The following is a 21993-nucleotide window of genomic DNA, read 5'->3' on the forward strand; positions in this document are numbered from 1 at the left end:
ACATTAGCACAATAATATGAGGGTGTGATATTTAACATTACTCATTATATATAAAAACTAAAAACAAAAACCGAATAGACCTTTAGGTTATAAAGGATTCAATTTGTTTAGCATGTATTTCAATGAGTGGTTAAATGAGTTGAACTTGCATTGTTTAGATTGTGACAAATGGTAGTGGGTGAATGTCTAAATTAAAATGTTATTAAGTAGGTTATGAAAAGAGACATGAGAATTGGGGTGAAATTTAAAACTGCCTAACCGCAACCGCTTAGTGGATTTTCAATAACCGCTAACTGCTTTTTTTAAAATAATATATATATAATAACAATAAGTCGTTGTAGCATAGTGGTTGAAATGAGTTTTTTTGATTGATTGAAATAGGCCTCAAGTTTCAAGTTCAATCATGCTGGTTTTTTTGGATGCTTGTGAGTTTATGAACTTGTTTGTGTTTTATTTTATTTTTATGTTGTGTATAAGACTACAAGTGAAGTGATGATTTTGTTGTAATTTTATTTATATATTATATGATGTGTAGATTTGTAGAAGGTGGCCAACAAGATTTTGGTATATAACAATTTTTAATGCTAAAATGACCTTAAAAAGGGAAAGAAAAAAAAAGGTTTAAAATGAGCAAAAAAAGAAGAAGTTTAAAGTGAGCCCAAAACCGGCCCAAAACCAACCCAAAATTGATACAAAATAAAAAAGCCCAAAAAAGCGGTTCGAAAAAAACGGTTAACCGCTAACCGGGCGGTTAACCGTCTAGGAAGTTAACCACTACCCGGTTAGCGAAGGCAGTTAATAAAAATTATTAACCGCTACCCGGTTAGCGAAGGCGGTTAGTAAAAATTACTAACCGCATAAGCGGTTGCAGTTAGCGGTTTTAGCCACTAACCGCTAACCGCAACCGCTATTTCACCCCTACATGAGAATGATTTACTTGGCATAGGTTGCTGATAACCTTTGTTAAATTACAAGTTATCCCAAAAGCTTAAGTTGATAAGAAGAGGTAAATTTAATCACTTAATCAATACTTTAACACTTCCTTCACGTGTGGGCTCAAACTCCCATCTCCTTTCTAATAGGTGATGGTCCCCAAGGGGTAGCTCAATCGGCTGTGAACCACGCCTCATGAAGTGGAGGTCACTAGTTCGAATCCCCCCTCCCCCTTCCCTTGTGTGGACATGTCAAAAAAATAATAGGTGATGCCCAACATGTGCAATATTTGATTTAAATGGGCGGTGATTTGACGGAGTCAATGTTTGATCCCATGACCTTTGGCTTTGATACCATGTTAAATCACTAGTTATCTTAAAAGCTTAAGCTAATAGGAAGATGTAAATTTAATCACTTAATCAATACTTTAACAACCTTTATTTTTCTATTATTCTTCTCCAAGTTGTTTTCTTTAAAAGAATTTAAAATTTAAATTATAAAAGAAAAATTCGCTCATAGCTCAAGTTATAGGCTAGTTCTTCATTTTTCAGTTCGATAATATCTTGCGAGTTCCATATAATTTGAATATTAGCATTGGGCACTTTGCAAGTACATTACAATCTTCTTCCAACCAACTAGACACTCTATTTTCATCTTGAGTTCAATCCTCCTACAGCAAATAACACTCAAAATTTTATTGTAAATTTCTTAGAAGCTGACGTGCAAATTTATGTATCACTTATTATTTGAGTAGTTAAACAATTAAATTTGTCAGTCAAAATTTATTAGTTAATATTTTCACTTCTAAGATAGTGAATTTGTAAGAAAACATTTTCTATTCCAAATAATTTGATTTATTGTTGATAAGATAAAGAATTTTTTTCAAGAGTAATGCACCAACTAATATAGCGTGTTTTAATAATTTTTTTTTTTATGTATGTATTTTTTTAAGTGATTGACATGAGAAACCACTTAAAATACTCTACGTTAATCAATGTGAAATGTATGTAAGAAATAAAATTCTTTTTTTTTTTTTTTCAATAATGCAGGTTAATTATATTTGAAATAATGCTACTATTAATTATACTCATTTATCGTACTTATTTTATATGGGTGGTTTTATTTTTTTAAGTAATTGACTTAAAAAAAAAAAAATTTAATACGCGCTGCATTAACTAGCTTGAAATAAATGTAATAAAAGTGTTACTCTTTGTTCATTGAAGTCACATAGTTGCCTATAAAGGCTGAGACAAAAACGACAACCTGATATAATAAAATAAACATGTCTCTGGGGGGCTTCAATAGCAAATATCGGGATAAATAGAGAGATATACATACACTACGTTACATTAAAAAAAAAAAAAAAAAAAGTCAGCATTTCGTGAAATTTCGCTTACATTTGGAGTTCATTTCGCACTTGTTCGAAAGCCCCCGACCCCTGAGAGCGAGAAGGAAGCCCTCTTTCTTTGCTGAACCTCTGGACACGAACCACATGAGCGAAGAGCTCGTAGAGCCCTCGAGCGACGCCGTTTGCTAGACAGAAGAATGGCTCAGAAGCTTCAGCAGCAGCTCAGGGAGGTCGGATCCAAGCTCGAGACCCCTCCCTCCACCAAAGACGCTCTCGTCAAGCTCTTGAAGGTACGCCATTTCCTCTCTGTTTGGTATCTGAGAAAACTAAGGAAAAACGATGCGAAGGAAAGCACAATTTGACTCTCGTGTGAAACAGATGGAATTAGTGAGCTCAAGTGAGCTAAGTATTGTGCTAGGGTTAATTAAACGGGAGTTTATATGGTATTTGAGCTAAACAGTTAAAAAGTTCAAAAATTTAAGGTATATTTTTTTTTCTTTTGTTTTTTAAATTAGATGGAGTGCTTAGTGAATTTAAACTTGTTAACGTCGAAATTAGTCCCTCTGATGGAACTTTGGGGAGAGGAATAGGTTGAATTAGGGTTAATTCGCACATTGCTGCTTTGAATCTCTTCTTCGTTTTATGGTGGAAAAATTTGTGTTTGTGTTCTGCCATTCTGGTTGTTGTTTCGTGAAGTTTATTTGGTTTAATTGGGTGGTGAGCTGAAGAAAACGGAAGAAACGGATACTATGAATCTCATGTGTTGTGTTGTTTTGGTTTCCAAGGACTGAATTATTCAACCCAATGTGGTCAGCTGGCTGTAGTTGGGCGACTGAAGGTCTTTTTGTTGTCTTTAGGGTAAACCCATAATAATTCTGGCTTTTGTTTGAGATAGAAAGTCATAGTTTTGATGGGAGTTTGAGTGTATTTGGTTGCACGGACTGAATCAAGATTTCTCATCCATGGAGGGGCTAAAGTATGAATGGGGGGTCAAACTTATTTTTGATACTGGCAAGCCTATTTTTTTAAGCCTAAAAATACACATATATTTAACTTTATAAATCAAAAAATTAAAAGAAAAATTAAAAATTAGGGGAGCCATGGCCCCCCTTGGGCTATATATATAAAACGAGGAATCCTTCTAAGGCAAGGCCACTTCGTGTACCCACTTCTGTTGGGTAAACCTCGAACCTATGCAAAGTGCTTCTTTCACATGGATCGGGTAAATACTCCTGTTTTGTCGGCGAGCTAGCCCCAAGAAATTGTTTGCGCCCAATAAAATTCGAACCTTAGACCTGATGGGAATGCCACCAAGACGAAGGCCCTTACCACTTGAGCCAACCCCTTGGGGTTATATATATATTTTGTCTGATTGAGGAATTCATTGTTTTGTAATTAAGGAATGAGTAAAAGATATGAAAGAGTGCTTTGATAAAGGAAAATGATACAAGTTTGCATTTCCAAATTGAGGTCATTATATTGAAAGACATGATGCAACAACTAAGAGTAAAGTAGATAGCAATTATGATAGAACATAGATGATGATTTAAAACAGTCAAAATTCACAAGTTTCCTTATGATGGGGTGTATGCAGAAGTACCTCTTTCCTTACCTGTGGATGGTAATCAAACATTCACAAGTTAATTTCTTATTTGTAACTTGAACAGCTGAGTTTTTTGATCAATTAAATCACCCATCTGGAAATTTTGTTTTTGCGATGAGTCGCCTGTCTGAAATTCTGTTGATAGGGCAGATTGAACTAACACCTACCAGTTGCACCTAAACCATATATATCTAGATTGCCCCATTACCTCATGCTTACCCTTTTTCTTTGTTTTGTTTTCTTCTTTTTGCACTTATTTCAGCCTCTTAGAACCAGTCATATATATTTTTACACTATTATTTTTCATATATTATTCTTTAGGCCATTTATAAATATGTGACCATGAATGCTTAGTAGTAAAGCATGTTCTAAATATGTATTTTTTCATTGGAAATCTGCAAAACATAATTATTCCACAATATTCAATTGACTCTGTCTTATGCGGACACTTGTGCTATTATATGTGAAAGTTAGGTTTCTTAGCATATTTTATTCAAATTTTCCTGTCAACTTGCAGCAAGCTGCAACATGTCTCTCTGAATTGGATCAATCGCCATCGGCTTCAATCTTGGAGTCGATGCAGCCTTTTCTTAATGCAATTGTCAAGCCAGAGTTGCTGAAGCACCAAGATAGGGATGTCAAGCTTCTTGTTGCGACATGTATTTGTGAGATCACCCGTATCACTGCACCTGAAGCACCTTACAGTGATGATGTTCTAAAGGTGTGTTCTTTTATGCTGGGCAACTGGTTAATGAAGTTGGTCATGCTTTCCATACAAACCCTGTAGTTGAAATTGTACTCCCACCTGATTGGTGTTTGATCTGTCTTGCAGGATATCTTTTGCTTGATTGTAAGCACGTTTAGTGGGTTAAGTGATACCAAGGGTCCATCATTCGGTAGGAGAGTTGTCATTTTGGAAACTCTTTCAAAATATAGGTCATGTGTTGTAATGTTGGATCTTGAATGTGATGATCTGGTGAATGAAATGTTCAGTACTTTTTTAGCTGTTGCCAGGTATGTTTTTCTCCAATTTTGTTAATTTCAAATCAAATTCAATGAACGTGATTGTTTTAATAGTAATACATTACTTATTTCTGAAATTCATATTGTATTAAGATAGTGATTTCTGTTCCTGCTGTTTTGAGGCTGTAAGCTTTTATTCTTCACATCATCTTTCTTATCTAAAATTTTAAGTTATATTCTCAGAACGGTCTACATGTCGGATATTGTCAATGGTTATATAATATAGTTTGCGATTTGTTCTTCATTTGTGGCCAAATAATGAGAGGTATCTATAGAAACTGTATATCTCTGTATCTGTTGGAATGGGAGATGTGAAACTTAGGTAAGTCATGACAAGACCCAGAAAATAGTTAAATATTATTATTCGTGCTTGTTCTCTCCTCCCGCTCTATCTACTAGAAGCAACTCATTGTTTGTTTGTGGATGTATTAATCTAGTATGTTTTGCGTTGACAATTCGTCAGTGGATGTTCACTGGCAGTTAGCTTTTCCCTACTTTCTATTTCTTTGTTTTTTATTTTATTTTTTGTTTTTTGTTTTCTAAACAAAGGAAGGATGTCTTCTGTAGATCTAATAACCGCCATTCTTAAATTTTGTAATGTGCAGTGATGATCATCCAGAAAGTGTTATGTCATCAATGCAAACAATCATGGTTGTTCTCTTAGAAGAGAGTGAGGATGTCAGGGAGGATTTGTTATTTGTTATATTGTCTATATTGGGTCGTAATAAAAGTGTAAGTACCTTTTCTCTATGTTGGTATGCAAGTGATTAAAGTAACCCGTATTTTGCTGCTATTACTTAAAGTTTCTCTTGTAATACTAATTTATTAGGGAATTGATTTTATAGAACTTGAATTCCAGGATATTACTATGGCTGCAAGGAGGCTTGCAATGAATGTTATAGAGCACTGTGCAGGAAAACTTGAAGCTGGCATAAAGCAGTTCCTTATATCATCAATGTCAGGAGATAACAGGTCGGTGAATAGTCAAATTGACTACCATGAAGTTATTTATGATATATATCGCTGTGCTCCTCAGATCCTGTTAGGAGTAGTCCCATACCTCACAGGCGAACTACTGGTAATTACTGATTCAGAGGCTTATGTTTCTGTGCTTCCTCTATTTAATGATATTTAATTATGATAAAAGGCTTCTCAGTTACAAGTCTCAACATATGCAGACTGATCAGCTAGATACTCGTTTAAAAGCTGTGAGGTTAGTTGGAGATCTATTTGCTTTGCCAGGATCTGCTATTTCTGAAGCCTTTCAGCCAATCTTTTCAGAGTTTTTGAAGAGGTTGACTGACAGACTTGTTGAGGTTCGAATGTGTGTTCTTGAACATGTCAAAAGCTGTCTTCTGTCAAATCCGTTAAGAGCCGAAACTCCTCAAATCATTTGTAAGTGAATGACATTGATTTAAAAGTATACATTTGCGCAATATGTACTTATTTATCAGAAAAAAATGTGACACTAACTTTGATCTTGGTCAACATTTTAGCTGCACTTTGTGACCGGTTGTTGGACTTTGATGAAAATGTTCGAAAACAAGTTGTTGCTGTAATCTGTGATGTGGCATGTCATACTCTAAATGCTATTCCACTTGAAACTGTAAAACTTGTAGCTGAGCGCCTTCGGGACAAATCTGTAAATATGCTTTTCCTTCCATCTGTTTTTGCTTTTTTTTTTTTTTGTAACCATCCAGTGATTGTTGTTCTTTGTATTCTAATGGTTTCTTTTGCTCTTGATTCCAGCTGCTTGTTAAAAAATATACCATGGAGAGGTTGGCTGAGATATACAGGGTTTATTGTGTGAAATGCTCTGATGGATTGATCAATCCTGATGATTTTGATTGGATTCCTGGGAAGATTTTGAGATGTTTCTATGACAAAGATTTCAGGTAAATATTTTAAATTTGCATGCATCACAAGATTTTTTTTTTGCCATCTGCTTTTCCATTGTATTTGATGTCAAGCAAGCTGAAAGCCATTTGGTATTCCATTTTTACACATGATTTGAATAAAGCATTGAGCGGCATCCTCAATCCATTTTATATTATTCAAAGATAATGGGTTGTATAATTAATCTGTTGTAAAACTTTATTAATTGTTTATGTGTTGAGCTGTTCAACAATAACTGGAATTTACAATGGCTTACATGTTTTCATTTTTTCTATTTAAAAGACTGCAGGTTTAAAAGTCTTGCAGAGACCTGCAGGTTTAAACATCACTCTTTTTCCATGGGATGTTTTCAGTAGTGAAGTGAAAAGGGGAAAGAGGAAAATTATTTTCTTTGGTTTATATTGGGACGCAGGTCACTTGATGTGTTTTTTCCTGTGAACTAATTAAAGGTGGAAAAAGACACCTTGATACATCTATACTGGCATACTGAACTGCAGGAATAGCTCACTTTTGATGATTTGATTCTAAGATGATTCCCAAAAGTTTTTGCTCTATGACATGCACACACAAAATTTTGTTTCTTTTGCCAAGTGTTCATGTTCATAATTACTTCAATTGTGCAGATCAGATACAATTGAATCTGTTTTGTGTGGGTCCCTGTTCCCAATTGAGTCCTCGGTTAAAGATAAAGTTAAACATTGGGTAAGAATTTTCTCGGGATTTGATAAAGTTGAGGTGAAGGCCCTTGAGAAGATACTGGAGCAGAAGCAGAGGTATGTTATAGAAATGTGTTGTTTTATCATGAAGTAGTTCCATTTATTTGACTTTTGATGGACCTCTCAATCTTTCATTTTGGTAGTTGATGGATTGTGGACTGATTTTGGGGGGATTTCCTCTTGGGTTGCAGGTTACAACAAGAGATGCAGAGATATCTGTCCCTTAGGCAAATGAGTCAGGTTTGCAAATGTTAAAATTTAGAAAATATTGCACTGTCATGAGCAGTATCAAGATCAAAGACATTGATGTTGTTCAAATACAGGATGGTGATGCTCCTGAGATCCAAAAAAAGGTTCTTTTCTGCTTCCGAATTATGTCTCGCTCATTTGCTGATCCTGCAAAGGCTGAAGAGAATTATCAGATTCTTGATCAATTGAAAGATGCTAATATCTGGAAGATTTTGACAAACCTTGTTGATCCAAACACTGCCTTCCATCAAGCTTGTACTTTTCGGGTAGGGACTAAGTTACTGCTTAGTACTACAAATTTTAGAGCTGGTTTTGTTCAGGTCACAGGGTTGGGAGGAATGGGTGGCATCACATTGGAGGGCCCTTTATTTAACTCCTTTGTTTGGTTTTGATTGGACTTGATATATCACCTAAAATATGAAAATGAAAAACCCATTATGAGTTGAGATTCACAACTGTTATATTGGATGCTACTTGCAAATTCTGCCATACCTTGTGTAGTAAAAAGAAATTTTGACGAACTATGTGCTTTCTCTACCATGATCACCTGCATTAGCTTGTCATAATCTTAGTTCCCTTTCACCATCACTACCACTACCACTGCGACCATATTACTTCCCATACAGGCATTGTGCTATACTACTACTGATTGCTATAGCTGCTTCTCCTTGATTTATCTTCATTAATAACAGTGGGAAACTCCTTTTTTTTTTTTTTGCTTCGAATGGTTTCATATGATATTTTCCTTTACTTGCAGGATGATTTGCTTAGGATACTTGGTGAGAAACATCGACTTTATGATTTTCTGAGCAATCTCTCTGTCAAGTGTTCTTATTTACTTTTCAACAAGGAGCATGTGAAAGAAATACTTCTGGAGGCTGTCACACATAAATCTTCTGGAAATACTCAATACACTCAATCTTGCATGGATATACTAGTGGTAGATATGTCATTCCTACATCTCATTTCCTATGCAGACAAGTTTTTCAAGATTCACTTAATTTTAGGTCTTTTGTGAACAATGTCAGCTTCTTGCTCGCTTCAGTCCAATGCTCCTTGGTGGGGTTGAAGGTGAATTAGTAAATTTTCTTAAAGATGATGATGAAATAATAAAAGAAGGTGTTTTGCACGTTCTAGCAAAGGCTGGTGGTACCATCCGAGAACAACTGGCAGTTTCATCGAGGTGCAACTCTTGAAATTTTTGACTTGTTATACCAAGCTCCTCATGTATTATGTTTGTTATATCCAATTGTTTACCTGCAGTTCCATAGACCTCGTATTGGAGAGGCTATGTTTAGAAGGCAGTCGAAGACAGGCCAAGTATGCTGTACATGCCCTGGCAGCCATAACAAAGGATGACGGACTCAAGTCACTTTCTGTTTTATACAAGGTTAGTTTTATATTTGACTGATGAAACACTGATGCGATTATTTTTCAGTAAGGATTTTGACAGTCTTTCATTCATCACTGGTAGATCTTCTCAACTCATAGCGATCTGCCTCGACTCATAGCAATATCAATGTTCAGTTCTGGTATTTGCAAAAGCTGATGTTTCCTTCTCAATTTGCAGAGGCTCGTGGATATGTTGGAGGAGAAGACACATTTACCTGCTGTTCTACAATCTCTAGGGTGTATAGCAGAGACCGCAATGCCAGTTTTTGAAACTAGAGAGAGTGAAATTGAAAATTTCATAATAAACAAGATTCTGAAGTGCAGTAATGTATGGCTTTCAAGATCCACTGGACTTCTGCAATTATATATGACCTTATCATATAAGTTTTCATTGATATGTGCTTCTCTGAGTTTTTTGATGTATGTGCATGGTTTACTGTTTCAGAAAGCAGAAGATGATACAAGGGCATCTTGGGATGACAGAAGTGAACTTTGTTTGTTGAAGGTTGGTAATTTTGGGGAGATTTGTACTTTAGTTTTGTTAGAAGAGTTATTAGAGTTCGAGGGATATTTTGGTCATTGTGATATTTTCCTAAACTTTTATAATAAGATGTGTGTGGTAGGCTATGAAACAAGTTCTTTTATTTGTTTCAAGATAATAACAGTAGCATTGGTAAACATGCCTTGCTTGGTAGTATGTCCAGGATTTTAATTTTCTGACATTTTCAGCAAACACCTTCATGATTGGTTAACTGTTTTTTTTTTTTTTTTTTTTTGGCGCTGCAGATATTTGGCCTCAAGACATTGGTTAAGAGCTATTTGCCTGTTAAAGATGCCCATGTTCGTCCTGCCATTGATGGCCTTCTTGATATCCTTAGAAATGTACTTTCTTTTGGAGAGATATCAAAAGATATAGAATCGAGGTAATGTCAGCCACTGGGAGCATTTTCTAATAACACTATAATGAAATTATGAAATGCTTAGTTGATTTTTCTGGTTTGATGTTTCAGTTAAAAGCTTAGCTTGTTTTTTGAACCTTGAAATTTTATGTTCAAGTTTTTGTCATCATACAGTTTTGTTGATAAGGTCCATTTGAAGCTTGCTTCTGCCAAGGCAGTTCTTCGCCTGTCGAAGTACTGGGATGATAAGATGCCTGTTGATATTTTCCACTTAACCTTGAGAATATCAGAGGTGGACTCCTTTCCTTGAAAGCTTCTCCTAGTATATATGATTTTGAAATCTTTCTTTTTTCCTCTTTAAATGGATAAATTTTTTTTGCCATCTTCATGCTAATACAAGTTGGTCAGTTTTCATAAGATCTGAAAGTGATGGTTTTCTTTTGCCTGCTGCTGATCTTGTAGATTAGTTTCCCTCAAGCTAAAAAACTATTCCTTGGGAAAGTCCATCAGTATATAAAGGATCGGCATTTGGATGGAAAATATGCTTGTGCATTCTTATTTAACATCATTGGATCTGAGCAATCAGAGTTTGAAGAGGTATGTGAGCTAAAATTGGTTCATTTATAGTAGATTCCATGTTCTTGTCAAGTGCTAATTATTCATGCAATAATATAATTTGTTTGCTATGAAGGAGAAGCAAAACCTTGCTGACATTATTCAAATGTATCACCAAGCAAAGGCTCGTCAGCTCTCTACGCAATCTGATGGAAATTCCTTGACAGCTTATCCTGAATACATTCTCCCATACTTGGTGCATGCTCTTGCTCATCATTCATGTCCCAATATTGATGAATGTAAGGATGTCAAAGCATTTGAACTAATATACAGGTATATCTATTTTTTTTCTTCAAAAAAAATTTATCTCCGATACTCAGTGTGTAGGTCTTGACGCCATAATCTCATCCTCCACCCTGTTCTTATTGGGTGGGGTGGGGTGGGGAGGTGCGATTTGAGATAAAACTCACTGGCTATTTCACTTTTTATTTTGTTCTAGATGTATTTATAGATACTGTTTCATATGAGTTCTCTATTTCATGGGAATTATAATTTTATAGAGAAGAATAATGAAGAAAACTAAGCCCAAGGCATCATATATAAACAATGTCATCATAACGTGTCTGTTAATTTATATGCTATGGAATTAGATGGTTCTCCTTGGTAGGGTTGTTCTTTAAGAGTCACCTTTGTAAATATTTCTTTCACAGTCAGCATCATAACGTGTCTGTTAATTTTAATGATATTTCGTCTACTTACAAAAAAATGTGCATTTTCTGCATGCTCAAAAATAATAAAATTTTTAGTAGTCTCTTGCCAATTTGCTATTCAGTAATTTCCTTGAGCAAAACTTTTTTATGTTATTGCCTTATGTATGTACACGTTCGTGTCACTGATGCATCCTTTTTCATTATTGTATATGTTTGTGACATGGATTTGATACACTACTGATTGTTTCAATGCGAATCAGGGTGAACCATTCTGGTATATATCCTGAATTCTTACTAACCTTTACACTATTCACCTTTTTCAGGAAATTGTACTTAATTATTTCTATGCTGGTGCATAGAGATGAAGATGCCAAATCAGAAGCTAGTACCAACAAGGAGAAGGATAGGGAAAGTATTTCCATTATCAGCTCTATCTTTCAAAGTATCAAGTGCTCTGAGGATATAGTTGATGCAGCAAAGTCAAAGGTTGGAGATATAATATACCTTAGCTCATTTTCTTTGCTGCGATTCAGTTATTGCTGAGCATAATTCATCGAAACAAAAAGAAAAGGAAAGAATTTGCAGAATAGTGCAAAGAAATGCAGAACTGCTAGCTTACCTTTATTATCATTTGAAATTTTCAGAATTCACATGCTATCTGTGACCTTGGGTTGTCAATCACTAAGCGCCTAGGCCCAAAGGAGGATGACTTACAAGGGTTGACTGCATCGGTGCCTCTGCCCGCTGTGCTGTACAGATTGTTTGAAAAGAAAGAAGGGGATGACTCTGTGGTAAGTTCTGCAAAGAATTCAGTTGTCTTTTTTTATGTAATATGTACTGGATTGAACACCACCTCAAGAAGAAAAACTTGCTGATTCTTCAACATCTATTTACTTGCTGAATGCATTTTATTGTGATACTTCTTACTTGCTTGATATCACCTCGTTACTTCTTATGTCTAATTTTTGTAATCATAAATTACTTGGAAATGAGGTTTTGATGTGGCAATTTTGGCTTACAACTACTGCACTACTTGAATAGTTTCCGTGCTATCTTCATTATGGGATTTTGCAGTGTATGTGTGAAGCTCTTTCACTGCAATTAGGCAGTGTTTCTGTGTGTGTGTGTGTGTTCTCTCTCCCCCCCACAGTGTGGCCGGTTGTGGCATATCATAGTTGAATTCAGGTATAGTTGTAGCCTTGGTTAGTTTCTGGACATATAGTTGGATTTGCGGGAAATGGGCAATTGTGTCCTTATTTCAGTTCTAATTACTCACCAAAATGATTGGATGATTTGAGGGAAAAGCATTACCACCGAGTGTATGTGGCATGACTTGGACTGATGATTCAACTGTGTTTTTCATTTTTATATAATATCCATTAATGTCATTTCCTGTATTGAACAGGCCAGTGATGGGCAAACATGGTTGGCTGATGAGAACATCTTGACTCACTTTGACTCACTTAAGTTAGAAACTGATGAAGAGGTCTGTTTTGCCAATCTATATCACTTTGGTAATGTTCGGTGATATTTTGTGCATCTTGCATCTTTTACTAAAATAGTGATTCTTTTATCACATCAGGTTTTTACTGAAGTTGCTCAGGATGAAGAACTGAAACATGGTGAAATAGATGGAAATGAAATACCTCTAGGGAAAATGATGAAATCCTTAAAATCTCAGGGGACAAAGGCTAAAAGGGTGAAAAACAACAAGTCTTTACCAGCTGAAGCAAAAAATGCTGAAAATGATGTTGACATCCTGAAAATGGTAAGGGAAATAAATTTTGAGAACTTGGGGATGTCCAGTAAGTTTGAATCGAGCAATGGTCATGAACATTTTCCTAGTAAGAAATCAAAAAAGGACCGAGAGCATGAAAAAGGTAAAAAAAGAAAAGCTAGTGATGCAACATCCATTCCAGTACCAAAACGCCCGAGGTCATCATCAACTCACAGTGCTTTCAGATCACCAGCAAGTACTTCAAAGGCTACTTTAAGAGCTTCAGGGGGTGACTCCCATAAAGCAAGAATTTCATCATTTCAATCTGTTGAAACGGATCCAGACATTAGCTCTGATACGAAAGACAAAATATCTATGCAGAAGAAAATGGTTGAAGGATCGGAGTCAGACTTGTTGCTATCTAGCATTCGAAAGAAGACAAGCTTCTCATCAAAGCATAAGGGCAAATACTCTGACCAAGGTCATAATGATGAGGTAAATGAAGTGGGGGAAGACAGTGACCATGACATGGAGGTAAGCTCTGGAGCTGGTTAAGTTGCTTTAAGAATACTTTCACCTAATGTTCTCCTGGTGGTCTAATGATATGGAGGTAAATGATATCAACTTCTTTCTTCCCTTTTGCAGAAGCCTAATGTGCTGACTGAGATTGATAAGATCAACACAAGTAGTAATGCCAAGTCTCCCATGGGGTCTAGCAGGAAGCGAAAAAGGAGAAGTATTGCAGGATTGGCAAAGGTCAAATTTTCCACATCCTTTATGCTCGACTATATTAGTGGTTTTCTTATTAAATCACATCCATATGTTATATTAGTGGTTTTCTTATTTGGACAGCTTCGTTTTTAGCTCCCTTTGTGCTTAGCTTTCATGATTTCCTTGTTCTTTTTTCCCCTTCTAGCTATATGTTTCTCTTATATACTTCCTGTGTATCCAGGTTGCGCTTTTCGCTTTTAATGATATTTTAATTATTCATTAAAAAATAGTCTAATCTTGTTTTGTACTCCACAAAGTAGTTGTAACACGCCGGTTCTATATTGGGAAGATGGGTAGCTCACATAGCGTGAGTGATTTAAAGACATCCATGAGTGCTAAGTCTCACAATGCTTACGATGTGAAATTGAGCTTTATGAGTGATTTTAGGGAAGTTCCAAATTGACTAACTCTTTTGGGGTGATAGTGTATATGTGGCTAACACTTTCTCTGGGTTGTTACGAATGGTATCAGAGCCACTTAGTAACACTATGTGGTACTTGAGTAATGCATAACCTGGTCTTAAGGACGTCAAGGGTTTAAAGGAGCTGGCGCTTTCTCTGGGTGGTTACGATTGGTATTAGAGCCACTTAGTAATGCTATGTGGTACTTGAGCAATGTATAACTTGGCCTTGAGGACGTCAAGGGTTTAAAAGAGGAAGATTGTAACACTCCGGTTTCATATTGGGAAGATGAGTAGCCCACGTAGAGTGAGAGTGGTTTATAAAGAGACTCATGGGTGCTAAGTTCCATATTGCTTACTAAGTGAAACTGAACTTTATAAATGATTATAGAGAAGTCATTTTGAGGTGATAGCGCAGATGTTGCTAGCACTTTCTTTGGGTTGTTACAGTAGTGATGCCATCCGAGAACCATGTAGTTTGTAGTTATTATGAGGTCATTCTAATTTATGAGTATATTTCTATTGGTTGCCTGTAATGTACTTTTTCACTATTCATTAGGTTTTTTTTTGTTTTTTTTTTTTCTTCTTTAATTTTGTACTACTTCCCATCGCTGAAAAGGTGTAATTGCCAAGCATTCTTGATAAAAGTGATTGTGATTGTCTAGAAGAAATGAAACAAAAGATATGTCTGAGCTAGGAGTCTCCTACCATTAGAATTTTAAACTTTTTAAGTTTTAGAAAGAGAAATGTTCATCTATCTTCTCTCTAGAATGTCTCTCTCTCTCTCTCTCTAGACTCGGATGAATTTCAAAATTTGAATTTTTGAAAGTTTTTTTTTTTCTGCGATCGGTGGCGCGGCTGGTGCTGCGCGTTAGGGTTCGGCGTATGGAACGCAGATTCTCTTTTGAAGCCAAAACCTTCTGCCTTTCGGCAAAGGTTGGGTGTCCTAACCTTCGTCTGGAGGAGAGGAGAAAAGGTTTCGTGGGGTATATTTACGCGAGCATTCGGTGTTCGTCGTGGTTGGTGGAAACGGTGGAAGCGGCGATTCAGGTTCAGGTGAAGGAAGAAATTGCCAAATCTTACCGTGAGGGTGATAAGGCCACGATGGTCCACGGGGGAGGTAATAAGGCCGGAAGGTTCTTGGAGGTATCGGTGTTGGCTGAGGGTGGTCGTAAGGGAGTCATTTGGCTTCCGGAGGGACGTTTTGGGAGGGGCTGGCGGCGTTTCGCGGGAGAGCTTCGGCAACTGATGGCGGCACAGATCAAGTCGGATGGTACGGCGGAGTCGGGGGTTCCATCTTCGGCGGGGTTTCTAATGGATGGTCCTTCTTTGGGGGTCGATTCCGGGAGGTCTTTCGTGGATGTCCTTCGATCTTCTCCGGGCGTCGAGGCGAGAGCAGTTGAGTATCCGAGGTCTCTCGATTTGCTTCCGGGGTCGTCTTGTTGGGATTCGGAGTATGACGGTTTGGGGTTGCGTTCTGCCGTGGATTGCTCTGCGTTGGAGAGCTTGTCTTCTCCTCTGGCGGAGGCGGCTGGGTCAGTGAGTCTGAGGAAGAAGAAGAAGGGCAAGATCGGTATTAGTGGATTGTTGAGGCTTCTAGGGCAAATCCAACGTAAGTTGGACCGGGTCCGTGCAGGGGTTGTCTCGAAGCCCAATCGCAGGAGTAAAAGGGTGCGTTTTTTGGGCCTATCAACCTCTGCTTTGGGTTGTGATTCCGGGTCGGTCTCTGAAGTGGTTTTGGGTCAAAATTTGGATCCGGTTCAGTACTTGGATCCGGATTTCTCAGATCCAGTCCATAACTCGTTCTCATTACCTTTGGAGTCTGCATCGGCTGGGATTCCTTTAGCCTCTGAAGAGTGTTTGGAGCCGTTGGCTAGGTCTTCCGGCGATGGGTCTTCCCCGGCAGTGTTCTCTCTCTCTCCGGTGCGAGTTTTGGGCGAGATTGTTGGGTCTGCCGGTGACGGGTCCTCTCAGGGGGCTTCTTTTTCCCTTTCTGCGGAGGCTTTACCGGCGAGCACGTTGCGCAGGGACTGGGAGGGTTTTCTTTCTTCGATGCCTGAAACCTGCCGGGGTGCGACTGTGTCTTCGGAGATTTCTGATTCGGCTCGTCTTTCTATTCTCAAGGAGGCCTTCGCTGTTCCTTGGGAGGTGGACTCTCCGGCGAGCTCTTGCAGGGTTAGGGAGTTTCCTTTTTCGGGGGAGGAGGAGCTGGTTGTTCGTCCTTCTTCTCCGGAGAAAGGTTTGTTTCGTCGTGGGTTCTTGAGTCCGAGAGCCGTCTCTCCCGCTCCGGTGGTGTTGAAGGATTCTTTGTCTTCTAAGGGAAAGGACCCCGTTCTGGTTCCCTCTGCGCCGGTGGAGGTTCAAGTTGGCTGTCCCCCTGCTTCTACCTCCTTGTTCTCGTCGCAGGGATGCACTTCACTCTCGACTATTTCCCTTCTCGATGGGGCGGCTGAGATGGGGAGGAGTCTTAGCCGTCCTTTTCCTCGCATGACAGAGAGTGGTACTCCCATTTACTCCTCTATATCCTCGTCCCAACTGTTTTATACCCGGAGGGTGAAGGAAAAAGTCGCAAAGCAGCTGCATAAGAACAAGGACCTGCTTGCTGAGGTTGAAGTTTCTGCCCCTAAGGTTGAAGTTTCTGCTTCTAAGGTTAAGGGGTTGAGGGAGCTCAATAATCTGGATTGCTCCATCTCTCCGGTGAAGGGCCGGCGTCGGCGGGGTTTTTTGGGATCGAAAAATGCTTTTTCTTTTCCCCCTGAGGTGCACTAGGGTTCCACCTGAGATGCACTAGGGCTTTTCTTGGGGTTTGGTTGGGTCTCTTGTATTCCCCTTTGGATGGGTGTTTGGTTTGATTGGGTTTTTCTGGGTTTTTGATTGGTTTGTTTGGTTTTTTTCTGGGTTTTTCTGGGTGTTTGTTTGGGTTCCTTTGTATACATTATTGTGTACTTAGAGGCGCTTTGCGCTTTTTTTGATATATACTACATTACTTATCAAAAAAAAGAATTTTAAACTGTGACGTGGTATACCAAACTATAATGGAAAATTTCATTACTGGAATTACGATATTGTATTAAGAAATTTCATGTTTTTCTCTCTCTCTTTGTCCCACTCACCATGCTTTTATTGAAGATGGAAACCGATAAGAGTTTTTCTTCTCTCTCTCTCTTTCTTTCTTTCTTTTCTACTGCTTTTTATTCAGCTGAGCTGCATAAACATGTTTCAAAAGCCATGGTCCTGCTATCATGTATCTGCAGTTTTGATTTATGTTTTTGTTTCATTCCCAGTAGTAATATTTCATATATATTTATGTGTATATAGCATTCCTTCTGTTCTTTTTTTGCTTTTTTTTTTGGGGGGGGATTGGTGAGTTACACACACATGACACACCCAGTGGGTCTTGAATCCATGGCCTCTACCCTATTCTCTCAAGGGGAGGAGGTTCCATTGGAACAAGAGCTCATTGGCCCTTCTGTTCTTTTCTTGTATTGAGGTTTAACTGCTTAGTCAATTTGAACTAATGAACAGCTGCCCTTGCAACTTTAATTATTTGATCTGATGTAATCTTTCCTCCACAGTGTACATCAAAGGCTGGTGGACGAGATATCGAAGACTTGATTGGTTGCAGAATAAAAGTTTGGTGGCCTATGGATAAGCGGTGAGTCCTTTTGTCATCTATATAAGGCAGAGCAAGAAATTCAAATAAAGCTCGAGGCTGTACCTTTTTTGTCACACAAACACGCGGTCACTGATACTTGCCATCAGATTGAGACTTATTCAAACCTTTTAATTTTTAGCTCATATATATCTCCTGTGTCATTGTACATCAAGGGCCAAACCTTTTTGTTGAATACTGTTTCACTTTTCTCCTCCATGGGCTTTTTTGTCAAGGGCCAAACTTCTCTCCTTTCTAATTCTAGCTCAAATATAGATCCTGATGTCTCGTTGTCTAAATTCACAGATTTTATCAAGGCACGGTTAAGTCTTATGATCCTCTGAAAAGGAAGCATGTGGTAAGCTGCACCTTGTCCTCTCCCTCTGAGTTCAATTCTTGGATTAGTTGATGCAAACCTTTTTACAGAAAGAAAACCTTTTAATTATTTCACAAGATTCCTATCACATAAGTTTCACACATTAATATCACATGGAAGGTATTATACGAAGATGGGGATGTGGAAGTTCTTCGCTTAGAAAAGGAGCGCTGGGAGCTCGTTGACAATGGTCGGAAGTCTTCAAAGGTTTTAAGATCTTCATTAGCATTCTTTCCTCTAGCTGAAGAAATTCCATTATCTGTTTCCAGCAAAGCAATGAGTTGTGACTTATTTCTGACCCTTTTTCTTTTTCCATAAACAGAAGTTAAATTCATCAAATGGTCCCCCTTCAAAAGAAGTGTAAGTGTTGTCTTCCTGATGTAGCATGTAGAACATCCTCCTTTTCCAATGGTCAAATTGAATTTTGAAAGGAGAACTTGTAACTGTTAGGTTTCAGTGCAATACTCTGGTTCATCTCTACCATCATTATTACATGGTTCTGGCTTTGGTATGCCATCTTCCTTTCTTCATTTCTTTCATTGTTTTACAGGTCACCTGGGAAGAAAAATAAAAATTCAAGCGGTTCGCTTTGGAATAAGGAATCAACTAAGATGTGAGTGAAGCTTGCATTTTGAATGCATTTTTGTAAGTTTAGTTACTTCTTTGGTATTTAAATTGTGTGATCTTTGTTGCCTAGTGTTAAAGGGAAAAGAACTCCGAAAAGAAATTTGAAGCAGGGACGAAAGGGTGTATCAAAAAGTGACATAAGTGAAGCTGAAGACAAAGGGAATTCTGACATACCAAGTCCTGAACCCACCTCAGCATCGAAAGCTGATGAATTGAACTCAGGTGAAGTGTCTTATCAGTTTCTAATATTCAATTATGTATGTGCCAGTAGACTTTGGAGTTTGGACCAGATGACATATCCTCCCCCCCCCCACCCCACCATAAAGAAGGATGGGTGGGGAGGGTGAGGTTATGGGTGAGGTCATGTTTGGGTGTATGAGTTGTGTACTTATCAGAAAGAATCTCCAATTATATTTGTTTAGCAGGGCAATTGCTAGAAAGTTGAAAGGCTTTTTTTTGGGGTTGGCATTTAACTGAACATTATCCCTATTTGATACATGTACCTAGAGAAATATATGTAGTGAACTCATTTTGATCTTTCATTAGATATGGAATGCTGGCACCAGAAATGGAAGAGTAAGATGTTGACATCTTATGAAACACAAACAAGTACAAGTTCATTATTTATTCAATGACATACTCAGCCTGATTTTCTTTATATAGAATATGGACATTTTTTACATGTCCTAGGATGATTAGAAGAAAACCATCACAGGTGCCAGGTACTGATTTGTCTGGTGTAGTATGGTGCCTGTGCTTCAAAATCGTGAAATAATTTTGAGCTCCAAGATGTGGCATGCTTAGTTTAGCTTCAAATTCAACCCACTTTACCTAATGATGCACATAAATTCTCCAGAAAAATGCTTTTCTATTTGTCATGTAGAATGATTTATGTAATCTATTTTATTTTTCAAAATCAAGTAATGATGAGGTGCCTTGAAATAAAAGCATCTGTGAGAGAGAGGGCCACATCACTTTGGATTTTTCTTTATTCAAGTTCTTTGTTTTGATCCTGATTTATAAAACTTGTGCAGTTTCATGGTATTTTAAATTCATGCGTTTTTTTTTCCAGGTGATTCAGAAGGGGAACAAGCTGAAAGACTAGATGAGAACCTAACAGATAAGGAGGAATCTGAGAAGGAAGTTAAGTTGGTTACAAAAATAAATCGGTTGGAAGACACGGAGAAGAGCCTGCATCATACAGATGAATCTGATGGAGAAGAAAACCCTGATCTTGAAGGGAGAAGTGCTGGACAGATCACGGAGAAGAGCCTGCATCATACAGATGAATCTGATGGAGAAGAAAATCCTGATCTTGAAGGGAAAAGTGCTGGAGAGATCACGGAGAAGAGCCTGCATCATACAGATGAATCTGATGGAGAAGAAAATCCTGATTTTGAAGAGAGAAGTGCTGAAGATATCGAGTGTGTCCCACAAGATAGTCAAATTGGTGATGAAGAGAAATCTGGTTCAGAAGATAAAGAAGAAGCAGATGAATCAAGCAGTGCCGTAAAAGAGGGAGCTAATGAAGATGACAAATCAGATTCAGAAGGGAGTCAATCCAGTAGAAGTGTTTCCAGAAAAAAGTCGAAACCTCGAAGAGAGTCTTCAAGTCCTTCTGATGTTCGTGATGCTGAAATTTCTGATGATGAGCCTCTTGTATTTACCTCCACCCTTGGCTTTTAGTATATAAAGTTTATTGAACTATTTTAGTGTGCTTTATAAAACTTTGGCTCTTATCAAATGCAGATGAAGTGGAAGCATCGAGCAGCGAAAACAAGCTCAAAACGGGTAGGGTAAGCAGTTTGGCCATAGTAGCAGTGACTTCCAAGACTTCACTCTAAGTTGTGGTGCCTGTGGCAGGCTCCATTGTCTTCTGTCCAGTTATAGGCACCAAGGGTGAAAGAAGATGGATCCCATTCAATTATGTAAACAGACTAATAAACGTACAGAATAGTTTCCTAGCAGCCATGTGTAGAATGTACAATAGCAGCAGTACACATTCCCACGTTTAGGTAACCAGTGTTAGTGCATGTTAGAAAGTGGGGGTGATAACAACAAATGACTGTGCTAGTGGTAGATGGTAGGGTTTGGCATGTAATTTGAGGTGTGGTGCATCTTTTTGATTGATCTGATTGGTAAAGATGGGCCACATGTACAGTTATACGTGGGAATAGATGTATGTTGGTTATATTAATGTTTGATTGCTAACAGCCATGAAAGTCATAATCTTGCTGCTACTCTTGTCTACACCCTTTATGCTATGAACATAGATTTCCTCCAATCCAATATATTAAACTGACATGGGTCTAAAATGCATGCAAGCGTCATATGCAATTCTAAGCATTTTGGACACATTGGTTTAATAAATTGGGTTAGAAAAAATTTTCTTTTTGACTCAGTTTGTTTGACTCAGTTTGTAGGAAAGTTTTGTCTTTTGTTAATTGTATTCTTCTTCAACATGAAATGAAGATAAATTTAAATGGATTAGACCCTGAACCAGTGGTTCCACCAAAAATGCACTGCAAATAGAATGTGTTGAATTGGCGAGGGTCAGACAGGGAAGGGAACTGACCGTGTCTGAGAATCAATTGCCTGCCCAAAGACTGCATCAACATCTGTCTAATGTAGACCCGTTCTGATTGGATAATTTTTTTGCTTGACTTTAAGTCGTAGAGCTGTATTTGACTCTTTCTACAGCGGCTGCTTTGCCTGAGACTTGACTCATACAAGTGTTTGATCCCATTGTAAAGTCTCATCTGTTTTGAATTGAAATCCTACCGCTTAATAGTTAATACCATCAAATTAAAGGATTAAAAATCCAAGCATAAAGTACCCGACAAAATCACCCTCCTATCCCATAAATGTATATATATTTTTTTTTTCAAGCTATTAATTTTTTTTTTTTTTGACATGTCTACACAAGGGAAGAGGGAGAGGGATTCGAACTAGTGACCTCTATTTCATTAGGCGTGGTCCACAGCCAATTGAGCTACTCCTTGAGGATTTCAAGCCATTAATTAGATCACACTGATGACTAACTATATGATTTAAACCGTCTGTCAGCATCAGTGAGAATCTCATGCAATACTTATTTGAGCAACTGTTTGAGTAAACTTGACATAA

General features: G+C 37.8%; 1 protein-coding gene across 1 annotated transcript; it reads left to right on the forward strand.

The window, feature by feature from the left end:
* Window positions 1-2315: 2315 nt before the first annotated feature.
* On the forward strand, window positions 2316-21107 carry LOC132168481 (sister chromatid cohesion protein PDS5 homolog A). Its single transcript, XM_059579471.1, has 33 exons — window positions 2316-2571; window positions 4402-4605; window positions 4717-4898; window positions 5513-5639; window positions 5767-5985; window positions 6086-6302; window positions 6404-6549; window positions 6657-6802; window positions 7427-7576; window positions 7711-7759; window positions 7843-8034; window positions 8526-8708; window positions 8797-8951; window positions 9032-9158; window positions 9339-9488; window positions 9606-9665; window positions 9947-10083; window positions 10234-10351; window positions 10522-10656; window positions 10751-10947; window positions 11648-11810; window positions 11969-12115; window positions 12730-12810; window positions 12907-13575; window positions 13687-13797; window positions 17788-17867; window positions 18171-18222; window positions 18361-18447; window positions 18563-18600; window positions 18791-18853; window positions 18938-19089; window positions 19940-20526; window positions 20617-21107. The coding sequence occupies exons 1-33, from the start codon at window positions 2479-2481 to the stop codon at window positions 20665-20667; spliced, it is 5268 nt and encodes a 1755-aa protein (XP_059435454.1). The 5' UTR covers window positions 2316-2478; the 3' UTR covers window positions 20668-21107.
* Window positions 21108-21993: the final 886 nt, after the last annotated feature.

Source organism: Corylus avellana, chromosome ca2 (genome assembly GCF_901000735.1).
Source record: "Corylus avellana chromosome ca2, CavTom2PMs-1.0".
Lineage (NCBI taxonomy): Eukaryota > Viridiplantae > Streptophyta > Magnoliopsida > Fagales > Betulaceae > Corylus > Corylus avellana.